Below are 15,209 nucleotides of genomic sequence, written 5' to 3'. Positions count from 1 at the left end.
ATTAATATTTAATATTGTATACTTAAATTTATTTATTTATCATTGATAAGTATTTAATGAATAAAATCACGGAGTATATTATATTTTCACTAATACTTCACGATAGCTGTTATTATACACTCTACTTAATTCATTTAAGTTTTAAATGCTCAGATACCTATAAATTATAATTATTTAGTTTTTAGTTCATATTTTGCGTGAATAGTTTATACACAACGATAATACAGTATAATATATCTACATTAAAGAAGAAAAAAAAGATATTTTTAAGAATATTAATTTAAGACATTTTAGATCTTAAAAACCTATATAATTCCAAATTGGCAAACTTAAATGATTCCGCGTATTTAACAATTAAGAAAATTACAAATACAATTTACTTTACAGATAATCGTTGACCCTTGATAAAATTATCATTCACAGGTTACCAATTTACCATATAAACTGCTATAGGAGGCGGTCTTTCAAAAAATAAAAGTTTCTATATAATTTTTAATTTATTATTTTATATGGTAAGAGTAACAATATTAAAAAGCATTGGATGTATTCGACGCGTTAGTATAATCACCAAAATAACATTTAAGTGATATGACTCTAATATTAATTCAGATAAGATGATTGGTATACAAAATAAAAGCGAACTAATCATCCACTCACTCTGATCGAATAGCACGACCATAGTATTATTTCGTGTCTCAATACAATTAATTGTGAAGAAACGGTCCATTATATTATGTAGATGCAGCCGAACTATACTGCAGATTAACAAAATTATTATAACGGAAACATCTCGCATCGCATCATAAACAAATATAAACGTAGTATAATATTATATTACTTTCACGATTCTCGTATACGGTATTACTACTGAAATAATTCAATTGGGCGAAAAGCTAACGTGGACATTTTAATTTTCTCGAACAAATTACTACAGTCATCTATACATTATTGTTCAAAATAATAAATTCTGATATTTATACAGACACCAAGAGAACAATATTATATACTAACCGTCACTATGAAATTTAACTCACGTAAGTAAACGTTAATCCCGCAAATGTTAATAGCATGTTTCGTTTTATTTATATTAAAATAGGAAACGATGATTTTCTCGTAGCACATATTGTAACTTATTAGGTTTATTATAATACAATATTTTTAAGTGTTATTCTAATTAGAATATTATTTTTCACTTAATTATGTGAAATAAATAACCAGATACTACATTTTTCTATTATTTATTTATTTAATTTTGTGGCAGTTAAAATGTGAACATTTACGTTTTAGTCATACTTTGATGTCTTGACCGTTATTATTTCAATAATAAGAACATTTTAATTACTATTTAATTTATTAATGTGGCAGCTTAATTAACTAAATTGAATAAAACTTCACAGTAACATAAAAAATTAAATTTGCACGATCAAGTTTTAAAATAAAAAATTAACGATAAAAATGCAAGCTTTGAATAAGCGATAAATACTATACTCGGAATTTCTTTTTACATTTATTTATATTTTACATCTATATAATTTATTTAAAATATCAGAAATATTATTCTGAGTTTCATTAATAGGTGTCTCTCTAATTAACGTTTGTCCACTTATATAAATATGTATATGCATTTTATGTATCTTACCCACGTTGTATATAGTTCTTGTGCATGTGTACATATACATATTAATTTTGTGTATTAGTTGTATATTTTAAAATTCTATGAACGATATATTATACATCATTGATAAATTAAATTAATTTCTGCAACTAAATGTTTAGCAAAATAATTCACAGCATCAATTACAATAGGTTCTTTATTTAGGTATATTCATTTTTTTCTTAATTTAAAACATAAGTAATATAATTTACTATGCATAATAATCGTTGTTAAAATTAAAGTTAATTACGTCTAAAAAAAAAAAAAAAAAATTATATGTACCTATATTATGATCTGGAAAATCAGATAATGAAATTAAAAATAAGTTATATAAAATACTTATAAATACGTAAATTATGATGTATTTAAACATTTTTGTTAGTTGTCGATTTATTTTATTTAACGATGTACTACGATTCATACAAATCGAATAAATTAATTTATAAGTGTATCGTTGTAGAGTTTGATTAGTCATTACTAATTATGGTTTTTACAATAAAAATGATCAATTAAAATAATTTTTTAATTATTATAACTTTAAAATATATCTTATTAAAAAAAAAGTAAGCAATCATTAAACGTATACAACAATATAACAAACATAGTCACAAATCAGTAATCATAGTAAATGATTGTTGTGGAAAGCAGATTTCAAACTTAATTATCTCTGTTTATCAGTCATTATAATTATAATGTCATACAATAGATTACATTTTTAGTCTTGACATTATTAATTTAATATCAAACTGTAATTATTCCAGTGCATTTAGTTTTTCATTGCATGCTTATTATATTCTGGCAAATATATTTTTGTTTTTTAGACTTTTAAATTAAATACAAGTAGTTATTATTAATATTGAATAGTACCTAAACACTATTACATTGTACGTAAGGGTTAAGGCGAGGGCAGATAACACATGGGATATTTTTCCTTTACCTGTATTAAGTACCTCAAACTTTTCTTGATTAGACTACTGACTATCTATGACAATTTCTTGAACTAAACAAAATATTGAATATTATCGTCAAATATTTTTTTGGTCCTTCTGTTAACATAAACGAAATTTCCGCAAAATATAAATACTCTTATCCGTAAGCCTGCTTTTAATATTGATAATATTATTATTATTTCCAACAAGGATCGAACACTTTTGCATGACGTTATCGTGGTTATAATAATTGATGTACATAACCTTAACCCCACATCCCACGATAATGATACATATTATATTTATATTTATATGTAAAATCATTAAACAATACGAGTCTAAATGGAAATGTCGAGGCCAATATTGGCCATACTTTACCTATCACACTTACAATGTCAAAGCATATATAAAAAATTCATTATGTTAACTAGAGAGGATTATGAGGAATTGAGGACTAAAGATGTTTTGATATTTTAAAGATTTTTCACTTATATTTATAAGAATGTAAATTTATATATAAAAAAAATATTATTTTGTAGTTATAATGGCGTCTAAAGGTGTTTTATTTTTATTTATATATAGGTGCATAGATTTTGTCTAAACCACTTTTTTTCATGCTTAGATCCACCTTTGAATACAACTACACTTTTAATTTGTATGGATATAGTTAACTTACCAATTTTAAATTAAGTTCGTTTAACTATTAATGAACAATTTTCCATTAATAATAACTTTATTCTACCTATTTTGACTTAAAGTATTGTTATTATTAATTATTATTTTTTGTAATTTACTTACAATCAAAAAGTACGATATCAAAATATCAAACTGTTCACGAGAGCTACTTTAAACTTAATACCTATGTAATATCTTTTTTCGTCATGAATGATATTAATGACTATTAAATCTAAAAATGGACAAAGTTATTCTATTTTGAATCTTGAAATTTATTTTCTGTTCATTGTAAAACTTAACGTAAAAAGCTACATAACATATAGTTTAACATTATAAATATGTAACATGTAAGAAATCTCTGGTAAGAACCTAAAGGTTCTACTAATACAACTTTTTATATATTTGTATTTTATTTTTTTTATTTAGTTGGAATTTTTTTGTTCTGAATTATATCCATGTTTTCCCGGGAATAATAATTTGATAAAATAATAGAGGATATATTATAGTGATGTTATACCAAAATATTAAGATGGCCATATTTTTTATTTTGTTAGTTTTTTATGGTACAATAATTAATAATATATAATGTAATAAATAAATACTATTTATAAGTATAGTAGTTTCACATAATGAATATAATACAGTAATTTTTGATTAAATAGATAGAATATTAGAATCTATTGATTTAACTCTATATAGTTAAGAACTAACAGATTCTAATTAGATTAGGTACTGTTAAATAACATTTTTTTTTTATGTTATGCGGAACTTAACAAGTACTTATTATTATAATAGTAACAAGTAATATACTAATACATAGAATATAAATAATTTATATTTGTGAATTGTATTGATTTAATCACTTGATATCCTGGATAACTTTTTGAATAATGGCATAAATTAATTGTAGGTGAGCTTGAATTATAATTTATAATAATTTACTTATATTATATATTTATGTATAAAAATAAATGATTTAACACCTTAACTATATCTTAACTCTTCTATCCTTTATGGCAGGACACACTTGGTAGGTTAATGTATAAAATGTATTTAGTTTAATACAAATAATTAAACTTATGCTATAGTTCAGTTAAATCGACGTTAAGCTATAATTTCCTTAATAGTTAACAAACAATATACATACCTAAATATATTTCATTTTAAAAGTTAAAAGTTAATGTATAGATCAAATATTAACTTAATGCAGTTAAAAAGAAGTTCTTTATTCTTATTTTTTTTTCTAAATTATCAATAAGTTAATATTACAATAAATAGTATAAATACACTATTAACTATTAACGTAACTAGCAGCTGTAGTAGTTAAGGCAATAGACGTTTGTATCAACTAAATTATTAAATCAAGGAATATTTGTTTATTTATGAGTATTTAAAATAATTTTATAAACGGTGATAGTTTAAACAAAAACATATTTAACTACAAAATAGTTATAGATTATATGTGTAGAAAAAATTATTTTAGGTATTGTTTTTAAACTATCTAGAAGTAACTAAGTTGTTACAATAGATCATAGATCCTAGCTGTTTTTGTTTAAAATTATAAAACTAGTTTTAAGTTAAAAAGTTTAAAAAAATTAACTTTTAAACTACAATTAAATGTAAAAAAACGTTTGCAGTGAAATAATAATTGTACATTATCGACGTTGTTTGACGTTGTGCAGGACGCGTTTCCCAGAGATGGGTGATGGCCGTGATGGGCATGCTGGGTGTGACAATGGCATACGTAATGCGGGCGTGCCTGGGCATCACGCTCACGCAAATGGTGTTGCCCGTGCAGGTGCAGGGGCGACGCAGCGATCCACTGACGGCCGTGCAACACGATTACTGCCCGGTGCAGGGGCAACCGCACTCCGCTCCGGCGTCCAACCGGTCGTCAGCGGCGGCCGTGGCACCGGCGCAGGGGCACGTGCACGGCGAACACCCGCGGTTCGACTGGGACGAGGAGACACAGGGAGAGGTTCTGTCGGCGTTCTACTACGGTTACATACTCACGCACCTGCCCGGTGGCGTACTGTCGCAGAAGTATGGCGGCAAGCACACCATGGGCTTTGGCATACTGTGCACGGCCATATTCACGCTGATGACGCCGTTCGTGGCGCACATCGGGTCCAGGCCGCTGACCATCCTGCGGTTCATCGAAGGACTCGGCGAGGTAACGCGAACGATAATGATATTCTCACCTCTGTCGTCTGTATTGCGGTATTGTGATGTTTGATATAGTGATTGCGAGGCTGGGAAAGTTGGCTGTTGTTATATTATATAGACAATATGTCAAGTTGACATGATCGTATTAACTCGTTGACTCGAATCAATATAGAAGAATGTAAAGTTAAAAGTTACTTAACTTTTTATTTTCAACTCGGTTAAAAACTAGATACATTTTGATAGATCTGAATAATTTTCAGTCCTTAACATTCTGTGTAATACGTAAATTTGATAGAAGTACCTATATGGCTATATTATACACACAAAAACAAATGTATATAGTAAAAATAATATATAATAAGGACATGGACGCAATCCAGCGCGGTATACAAATCAATAGACGTTATTTATAATTTATATATTTATATAATACAGCCAATACAAGTATATAATATTATTTATTTATTTTTAGTTATTTAATTTACCAAGACATCACGATACCGATATTTCTTTGAACCAAATTATCGGGTAGTGTTGAGATATTTTAAATTAATGTTTTTGATTGAGATCATGTTTTCTTCATGGAAATGTATGTATATTATTTCGTTTTCAATGAGGAACAAAAAATTAAAATCAGAACTAGGTTACCTATTTGACACTTTTTAAGTTCAAAATTTAGTACTTATAATACATATAGGTAGGTAACATTATAAATAATATTTACAATTATTTGTTTAACTTTTTTTTTTTTTTTATTAAAATAATAATTTATAAAAAAACCAAAAATATTTTAAATATACGAGATTCACACGAGGGGAACAAATAACTTAACGTTAGTAAAAAATTAATTAATTGATTAGTATATATACATGTTACAAAACATTTTAACTTGTTATAGAGGTTGGAAGTTACTTTAAAAAAAGTGAAACTCTTTATGTAACTTAGTTAAAAGTAATTCAAATTTTAACTTGTCAATGTTCAGCCTTGCATATTATAACGTATTAACGTACATGGAGGTTATTTGAAGGTTTAAAAATTCAAATGAGCAATATTGTCAAATATTATTCCTTTTAAATATTAATGATATAATAATATAACATAATTAAATATGAACGTTTCTGAATAATATTCTACAATATGTAATATAAAACGAATTATTGTTGTTTTTTAATAAAATATTAATAAACTGTATACAATATTTTGAACCATCACCTATTTGTATTCTACAAACTTCACAATGACGCATTTATACCTATTTATCAAGAATATACTCGTATATTATAATATGCACTTCATTATCCATTATCAATTATTATAAATGTGTAAATAATTAACAATTAAACTGAACAGTCCGGTATCTACCTTCTTCTTCATTTAAAATAATTAATGGCTTGTGATATAATTTTATGTTAGAATATGTATCATATTTTAGTAAACAACTTATTGTATAAATTCTAAAATAAAGAATATTATCTTTGTGTATCACTTTTTATAAATTAAAAAAATAATATAAAGCATACCATATCTATGGTTCGCGGTGAATTGGTCGCGAACAATTGATCGCCGGTGAATTGGTCGCCGGTGAATTGATCGCGGGCGAATTGATCGCGAATACAATTGGTCGCCAAGATAATTGATCGCCAAACGAACTTTTTTAGTTTTTTAAGTATTTTATTATCCTAGGTATATTACCGAATTTTATGTTTATTATTTTAGAATATTTAAGTATTTTTAAAATTTAATTAATTGACATTATTATTTACAGTATGTGCTTAATGTGTAATTATTAACTATTGACAATATAATGTGTAATTTTTATATATATTTTGAAATTTAATTAATTGACATTATTATTTATTATTTTATTTTATTTATGTGTAATTATTAACTATTAACAATATAATGTATAATTTTTATTTGATTTAATTTTAAATTTTCATTATCGAGTTCGTATCATTATATTGTTATAAAGTATTATTATTATTGATATTATATACCCACAGGGTATAATGAGTATAATTTAACATACATATTTTATACGAATGAGTAAGGCAGTAACCACTATAATTATTAGTGACATAGGCATACACCCTCCGTATTTATTTAAAAATATACTTGTGATATGTTATATGATTCATATTTTTACAAAAAAAAATTCGTAATATGGTTCTATTTCATATTTTATATTATATTGACATAAAGACCGATGACAACAATAGTTGTAGTCGGTGTAAGACCCCTGAAAATAAATCTTGATATGCGCCTTCAGTAATTATGTAAGCTACGCGATATTTTGGTTACAATTTTGCATATATTTACTAAATATCGTAAAAATACCTTATTAATTTTTATACCAAACAAATGAATGCAAATTAGTTCGTAACTATTTAAATTTATAATTTTATTGTACGTTTTATTTATACGTTTATTGTAAACCGAGTTCGATTTTCTTATTCTAGTATTAATTTTGTAAATACATAATGTATTATAATTTTCTATTCACACTCGGTTGTACCTAAATACTTAGTATGTTTATTTTTTGTCCCATTTAGGGCATGACGTTTCCAGCGCTTTGCACACTCCTAGCGCAGTGGGCGCCGCCCAAAGAAAAAGGAAAGTTTGCCACGCTGGTATTTGCAGGTAACGCGTATACACGAAATAAAAATTACAGTAGGTACACACGCGATAACTTACTCGTATAACTTTGTACACAGGTGCGCAAATCGGTAATATTCTGTCAAACTTTTTGAGTGGGTTTATCATGCGATTCATACCCGGTGGTTGGCCGAACGTCTTTTACTTTTTCGGTATTGTTTCAATTATCTGGTTTATACTTTGGTGCATGTTTGTTTTCAATGATCCAAATTCTCATCCATTCATTTCGGACGAAGAGTGCGCCTACTTAAAAAAATCCATAGGAAGACTAGAAAGAAAGAAGGTTTGGACAGATTTTTAATCAGACTTTCTCTTATATAACAAAATATGAACTATGATATTAATTTATGTGTACAGGATCTGACACCTACACCTTGGAAATCCATAATAACCTCTATGCCTGTTTGGGCTTTGGTCATCGCTGGAGCAGGACATGATTGGGGCGCTTTTACTTTAATCAGTGATCTTCCCAAGTATATGAATGATGTATTACACTTTTCTGTGACGGAAGTAAGTCAAAAACAAAAACTATATGTCAATGAATTAGGTACATTTTTTTATATTCATTAAAAATATTTATGTTATTAGAACGGTTTTTTGTCATCAATCCCATTTCTTGCTCAATGGGTCACATCAATTGCTGCAAGTATATTAGCAGATAATTTAATAAGTAAAGGAACGATGAGTGTCACAAAAGTCCGAAAAATATATGCCATAATAGGTATAAACGTCGAGTAAAAATATCTCTATCGAAACGATGTAAAAATAATTTAAAATTGGATATACTTTCAGGAAATCTTGGTCCCGCTATGGGAGTGATGTGTGCTTCATTTGTCGGATGTAATAAAATCCTTGCAACATTGTGTTTTACCTTGGGCGTAGCTCTTATGGGATTCTGCTATCCTAGCTTACGTGTTAACTCACTTGATTTGTCACCCAATTATTCAGCTACACTAATGGGATTGGTAAATGGTATTGGGTGTTTGTCAGGTATGGCCACTCCATACCTTGTAGGAATCCTTACACCAAATGTAAGTTTATGTATTCATCATTAGAAATTAAATAATAATTAGCAATAATTTCAATTTATTTACTTTACTAATATTTATATAATGTAAATACTAGGTAAATGCACAATACTTATTTACATGCATATTTATATATAGTATGGTTTGTTCTAGTTTTTAAAAATATTTTTTTATATTGCTTTAGTTAGTTGAATTTATATTTACAATTCAGGAAATTATTTAAGCATAACAGCTAGTAGATTTGATATAAACTGTATTCATATTATTTTATAATGATTCGACAAACCTTAGTATCTGTGATATTATTTACATTTCATTTTTATGATTCAATTTTTCACTCTTTTAAATATATTTAAAAAAACATGTAACAATAGAACTGACATTATGACCTGTTACTATATCATGTCATCTTGTTCAAATATTTTTTTAAGAAGAAAGTGATAATAAGTCAATTTTTTTATGGACATTTAGTTCGCCACAAGTTTTTTTTTTATAGTAAGTAATCATATAACCATATAGGTACCTGAATATTTTGATTTTCTTAATACTTATTCCAGATTAATAGTTATCCAGTGCATATTATTATCCTATTTAGTATTAAAAAAATACATACTTAATATTTATTTTTTAATTTTAGAGAACCGTTTTAGAATGGCGTTTGGTATTTTGGATCATGGTGATAATAATGATATCAACATCTATTATCTTTGTGTTTTTTGGATCTGGTGATGTACAGCCATGGGATGATATAAAACAATATCGTCTAAGTGAAAATGAAAAAGAAAATAAAGATGGCGAATCAAATGGAATACAATTGAAATCAATAGAAGATGGTAAAACATCAAAATAGTTTGATTCGCAATCTAACTACATACTAACAAAACCGTCAAAACCATCCTAAACATTGTAAATATAAATACATTTTATCTATTAATTTAGTTATTAAACTTTTGTTTTTCTAATTATTTTAAAAATGTACTGTTATCTGTTGAAATAATAAAGAAATTGTATGTGTATACAAAATACATCATTATTTATGTATTCTAATAAAATAAACAAACTATTTTTGTAAATTATTATGTTATTTGGATTTTATTTAAAAATCAAATCTAAATACCACGAAACTAATAATATTATTATATCTTTATACTATATTAACTAACCAGTCTGAACTCAATATTTCTTTTTTAAATAAGTATTTTGATATTAATTATTACTTACACACAACAGATCAAGTCGGTTTATATTTACTTTTATCTCGTATGTGTATCCTGTATGGTATCTTTCTTTGTTAACTGTCTTATATAATTGATAAATAAACAATATTGTGACAAACAGTTCCCATCAATTTCTATGTTTCGAACGGAAAAAAGATACCTATGGTATACTAAACATATCATTATAGATCGCACCATTCGCACCTACTTGTAACTACTCAGAAGCTGAGAATTTGATCGTTCCGCTTACTATCGTATTGGTCACAATCACTGATATGGATGTGGTACAAATATGCCTAGTGGAAATGCGATAGGTATATAATAGTTTTAATAATACGTACTTATAGACAACTGCCTTATCATTTTTTTTATTTTTTTTTTATTAAGCAATTAGCAATTATAATACAAGATGACTCAACTAAAATACTATAGTCTTTTAAGTCACACGAGCATACACGCTATACCTACGTAATTATACTATAGATTTACATGTAGTCCACTATATGTACTTCAGAGTGTTGATAAGGTCTCAAGCAGTATTTTAGGTACCTATTCACTATCATTTATTTTGTACTTTTTCAGTGGTTTCAAACACAGTCGTTAATCTATAATGGACGTTATACGATACGACTGCGCTCCAGAGCGTTCCTTTATAATAGTGACGATACTTTATACCACAGCACTGACGGTGTCTACTTCCAATCAAAATACATTGGTACAGAAATCTACGTGTGACCCATTGATTCCATTCGGCGAATGCCTACTAGGCGAATATGAAGGTCAACACCGAGTAAATTCGAACACCACGTATTTACAATATTCGATTTCTTTCATTGTTACGTTACTTGCAGGTATGTAATATGTATGCATTAAATTAAATAATTAAAAATGTATGTATGAATCAGTCGATTTCAGATTTGCATATTGTATACATTTGTAAAGTCGGGTTTTCTGGTTACATACAATGGGTAGAAAAAGGCGGGGATAGTTAGATTAAAAGTTCCTCCAACTATACACCATGTTCAGGAATTTATCAAAGTATTGTACGTATAAGTATGTCAACATTTGAACTACCTATATGAAAATAAAGATTTTAAAACAATATATTTATTATGTTTCCATAATTTTAGATTTAAAGTTAAAATTTGATATTATTGTTATTATTTTCCGGAATACTGATATTAATTGAAACCTTGTATTAGTTATTTATCATTTAAATATAATATTATCTAGTTACCTAACTCTTAGAAAATGTTTATACATAAGTGAGTGCTTCTTAAAATAATTTATCTTGAATAATTTAATTGATCGCTATCACAAAAAATAAGTGCAGTACTATATCTAGCATTAGATATCGAAGTGATACAAATTATGTATAAAAAATAAATTCTGCATGAATATATTTTATATGAATTTAGATTGTGAGCGAAGCGATTAACGTAGTTATTTTACAAAGACTTGTGTGTGTATGTTTTTTATGTCTATGTACATGGTAATAATATTTAAAATAAAGTGAATTGTTGATTATTCGCACTACGGATTTCGAAATTTTTTTAAAAAAAATGTATATTTATTTTATATTTCTGTATTTTTGAATTTTAAATTTAAATTAATTATATAACATAATTTGAACAATACATATATATTTATTACTTACACGTTACATGTATAACACATTAGTTTTATTTTTATTTTATAAAATATTTCAATTCACGTTCAATGTATATTTTTATTGATTGTTTGATTATTCGTACAATTAGATTATCCTCACCACCTTTGGTCCCAATTGATGCAGATAATCGACGCTCCACTGTATAGTTATACAGTTTATATATTTCATAAAATATACATCTTTTAATTATTATTTATTGAATTATCATTTATCATAATCAATTTTATTAAGTATTGAGTAAGGAGTAACACATTTATTCCAATTTAAAAGTATTATTAATGTGTTCAGATTAGTTTTACCTTTTACGTTACGGCTCCAATTATTTAACATTTAAAATTATCCATCTTATTTTCTACAAAATATTGAGATATCTCACTCAAATACTTATAGGTAAATACTTATAATGTAAATGTAGATATTTAATGTTTTAACTTATAAAAAATACACAAATGTACTAAAAAATAATACATTTATTGACGTAAGTTTATTTCAGGAGCATGGAGCGACAGTCATGGCAGAAGACGTAAACCTTTGATTTTCTTATCAATTATTGGACAAATTTTAACAGATGGATTATATTTTATGAATCACTTTTGGTTTTGGCCTTCAATATTTAATATAATCTTTACATCAATTATTCCTGGATTATACGTTGGTCGAAATATGTTTTGGGTTGGTATAATGTCTCATGTATCAGAAAATTCAAAATTTGAAGGTAGAACTCTGAAACATGGGATAGTTATTGCAACATATACCTTTAGTTTATTATTAGGGTGGGGTTTAATAGCAATTTTAAAAAAATGCACAGACTATTTACATCGATATTTATTATTTGTGGTACCGATATTGTTTAATTTGTTCGCCATATTGATTGGCCATTTGTATCTTGATGATAATTCTGATACTTATGATAGCGATATCATATGGTTGAGACCAAGCTCTGTATTCAAAAGTTTCATTAATTTATTTAATAACAAATTTAAAGGATTTTCTATTGTACTAGCAACATTAATAATATGCCAATCAGTCATAGTAGCAAGAATAGGAAGTAAGTTTACTATAATATAGTATTTTTTTTTTTTTTTTTTTTTTTTAGTTTGATTTAGTATATTATAATACATTATACCACTTTATATACATAGGTAATACATATTATGTAGATCTAGATGTGTATATAATATGTATAATGTATATGTATATATATTATGAATAATAAATATAATAATATTTATAATGTACTTTTCTACGCCCTTAAATCAATATTTCAGGTGAATATGAAATAATAATGCAGTATATAAGTAAATCGTTTATGTGGTACAATGATGACTATATTTATTTTAGTGTTATCAAAATGTTGGCGATAATTTTTGGTAATTATCATTTTCTTTTTTTCGTAAGTTTGTGTGTAATATAAGGTTTATCGAAAAATATATCGTGGATAAAAGAAAAAATAACATATTATATCTGAAACACCTATAATACTGACTCACAGATAGTATTCACAACAAATCACTTACTGTTTAATAATAATAAATAATATCGCAACAACAAAATATATAATATTGTATAATGTTTATTCTATGCTCTATAGCCATTTTATTCAAATGATAACTTTGTTGAACTTGATAGATGATGTAGAAACTAAATAGGTAATGTTTATTTTTTTTTAAACACTCTTACAATTGACTTACATTTTATAATTTCATGGATTTAGTTTTTCGTAAACTTATAACATTTTTATATATAACAGGTGACAAAAACATAAGATTATTATGCAACAATTCTAAATATATTATTAAAATCTAAATTTTTATACTCCAAAAATATTAAACAAACGATTAATATTTACTAAATAATTTTGAAAATATGTACGAATATAATGTTATTATAATTATGATTTAGGAATATTGTTGTTACTTCAAACTTTTTTATATTTCTATAATCTAAAACTATGTATTTTTCCTAGTTGAAAACTTTATAGCCTCACAAATTTATTGTAGAATTTATGACTATAAATTATGTAATAAATATTTTTTTCCTATATGTTTATATCAAGGATCATTTTAATTATTAATTTTAAATTTACTATAATAATAAATTACTTACTTATTTATATGTTTTTTTTAAAAAAACTGTTAATACTTATACGTAAATATGTAATAATATGCGTTATTTGAATTTACGCATTCGAGTGGTATGTTTACTTTATTTACTAAAATATATTAATTTTATTTCAGGTTCTATGTTTTCAGTATTTATGTTGAGTTACAATTTAAAAATAAACGACTTTGTTATTGGCATTTCAGCTTGCATTATTTATATCATTGCCACAATTTTATATGTCATTTCAAGTCAACTTTGGCAAATTCTTCTTAGTAAATATTATAATAATTAATATTTTAATTTTATCATTTGTATCGATATTATCAAAATATTTACATGATATTGTATCGAGTTTAAATAATAATTCTTATTCTCTTTATAGTTGCCATTATTTATTTATGTCATGGTAGTGCTGTAACTATTACAATGTCATTAACATCTAAAATTATGGATAACGATCATCTTGGTATGGATATAATATTTTTTATATTTTAAAATGTATTAATTATTAGAATACTATTATTAAAATTATTATTATTATTATTATTATTAGGACGATTTTATTCCATTCAAACCTGTATGAACTCTGTATTGACATTTGGTTTAGTTACGGCATACGAGACCGCAACTGATAACATAACTTATACTAAATTTAATCATTTTTGTTTAATGATTTTGATGTATGTTATTCTAACTATACCTATTTTATTTGTGTTTATGTGAGTAATGCTTCATCCAAAAAAATAATATTTTTTACTAATAAACTTAAATGCACTAATTTTTAGAACTCTATATTCTAAGTACAAAAATTTCTGGGTAAGGGATGCTGCAAGAACATTAAGAACTAGACAACAGTCTATATATGTTATAAGTACCTAATTTATTTATTCTATAATTCTTAATAATGTTATATACGATTATGAATAAGCCTTTTTTAATATTGTATTTTATTATATTTATTGATTTTATTATCAATGAAAATTGTTATTGTATTTAAGTGTTAAATTTTTTGTTAATATTTTCTTAACAAGTTGTATTATAATATATAATAGGTATACATACAAAGTGCAGTCATGTAAATTATTAAAATAAATGTACTTATTTAAATAA

The 15,209-nt window shown here is 25.7% G+C and overlaps 2 protein-coding genes across 3 annotated transcripts; both read left to right on the top strand.

Moving 5' to 3' along the window:
- The first annotated feature begins 519 nt into the window (after positions 1 to 519).
- LOC132920121 (sialin-like) lies at positions 520 to 10,183 on the top strand. The gene is made up of 8 exons (XM_060982217.1): positions 520 to 1,034; positions 4,941 to 5,431; positions 7,977 to 8,064; positions 8,139 to 8,362; positions 8,437 to 8,589; positions 8,668 to 8,800; positions 8,872 to 9,110; positions 9,745 to 10,183. Exons 1-8 carry the CDS (start codon positions 1,019 to 1,021, stop codon positions 9,955 to 9,957), a joined length of 1,557 nt encoding a protein of 518 aa, XP_060838200.1. The 5' UTR covers positions 520 to 1,018; the 3' UTR covers positions 9,958 to 10,183.
- Positions 9,877 to 15,209, top strand: LOC132920123 (uncharacterized). Of its 2 annotated transcripts, none has more exons than XM_060982222.1 (8): positions 9,877 to 10,013; positions 10,907 to 11,175; positions 12,490 to 13,044; positions 13,265 to 13,366; positions 14,234 to 14,371; positions 14,482 to 14,565; positions 14,653 to 14,818; positions 14,885 to 15,209. In XM_060982222.1, exons 2-8 carry the CDS (start codon positions 10,935 to 10,937, stop codon positions 14,976 to 14,978), a joined length of 1,380 nt encoding a protein of 459 aa, XP_060838205.1. In that variant the 5' UTR covers positions 9,877 to 10,013; positions 10,907 to 10,934; the 3' UTR covers positions 14,979 to 15,209. The 2 variants fall into 2 exon arrangements, with proteins under 2 accessions (XP_060838205.1, XP_060838206.1); XM_060982223.1 differs by lacking the exon at positions 9,877 to 10,013 and adding an exon at positions 10,711 to 10,792.

This window comes from Rhopalosiphum padi, chromosome 2, assembly GCF_020882245.1.
Source record: "Rhopalosiphum padi isolate XX-2018 chromosome 2, ASM2088224v1, whole genome shotgun sequence".
Taxonomy (NCBI): Eukaryota; Metazoa; Arthropoda; class Insecta; order Hemiptera; family Aphididae; genus Rhopalosiphum; species Rhopalosiphum padi.
Note: the sequence above shows the minus strand (reverse complement) of the source record. Positions and strands in the feature narration are given on the sequence as shown.

Coding starts and splice junctions, on each gene's coding strand:
- LOC132920121 (XM_060982217.1), top strand. Junction 5,432..7,976: donor TCATCGAAGGACTCGGCGAG/GTAACGCGAACG, acceptor TGTCCCATTTAG/GGCATGACGTTTCCAGCGCT. Junction 8,065..8,138: donor TGCCACGCTGGTATTTGCAG/GTAACGCGTATA, acceptor CTTTGTACACAG/GTGCGCAAATCGGTAATATT.
- LOC132920123 (XM_060982222.1), top strand. CDS start 10,935: ATGGACGTTATACGATACGACTGCGCTCCAGAGCGTTCCTTTATAATA. Junction 13,045..13,264: donor CATAGTAGCAAGAATAGGAA/GTAAGTTTACTA, acceptor TCAATATTTCAG/GTGAATATGAAATAATAATG. Junction 14,566..14,652: donor TATGGATAACGATCATCTTG/GTATGGATATAA, acceptor TATTATTATTAG/GACGATTTTATTCCATTCAA.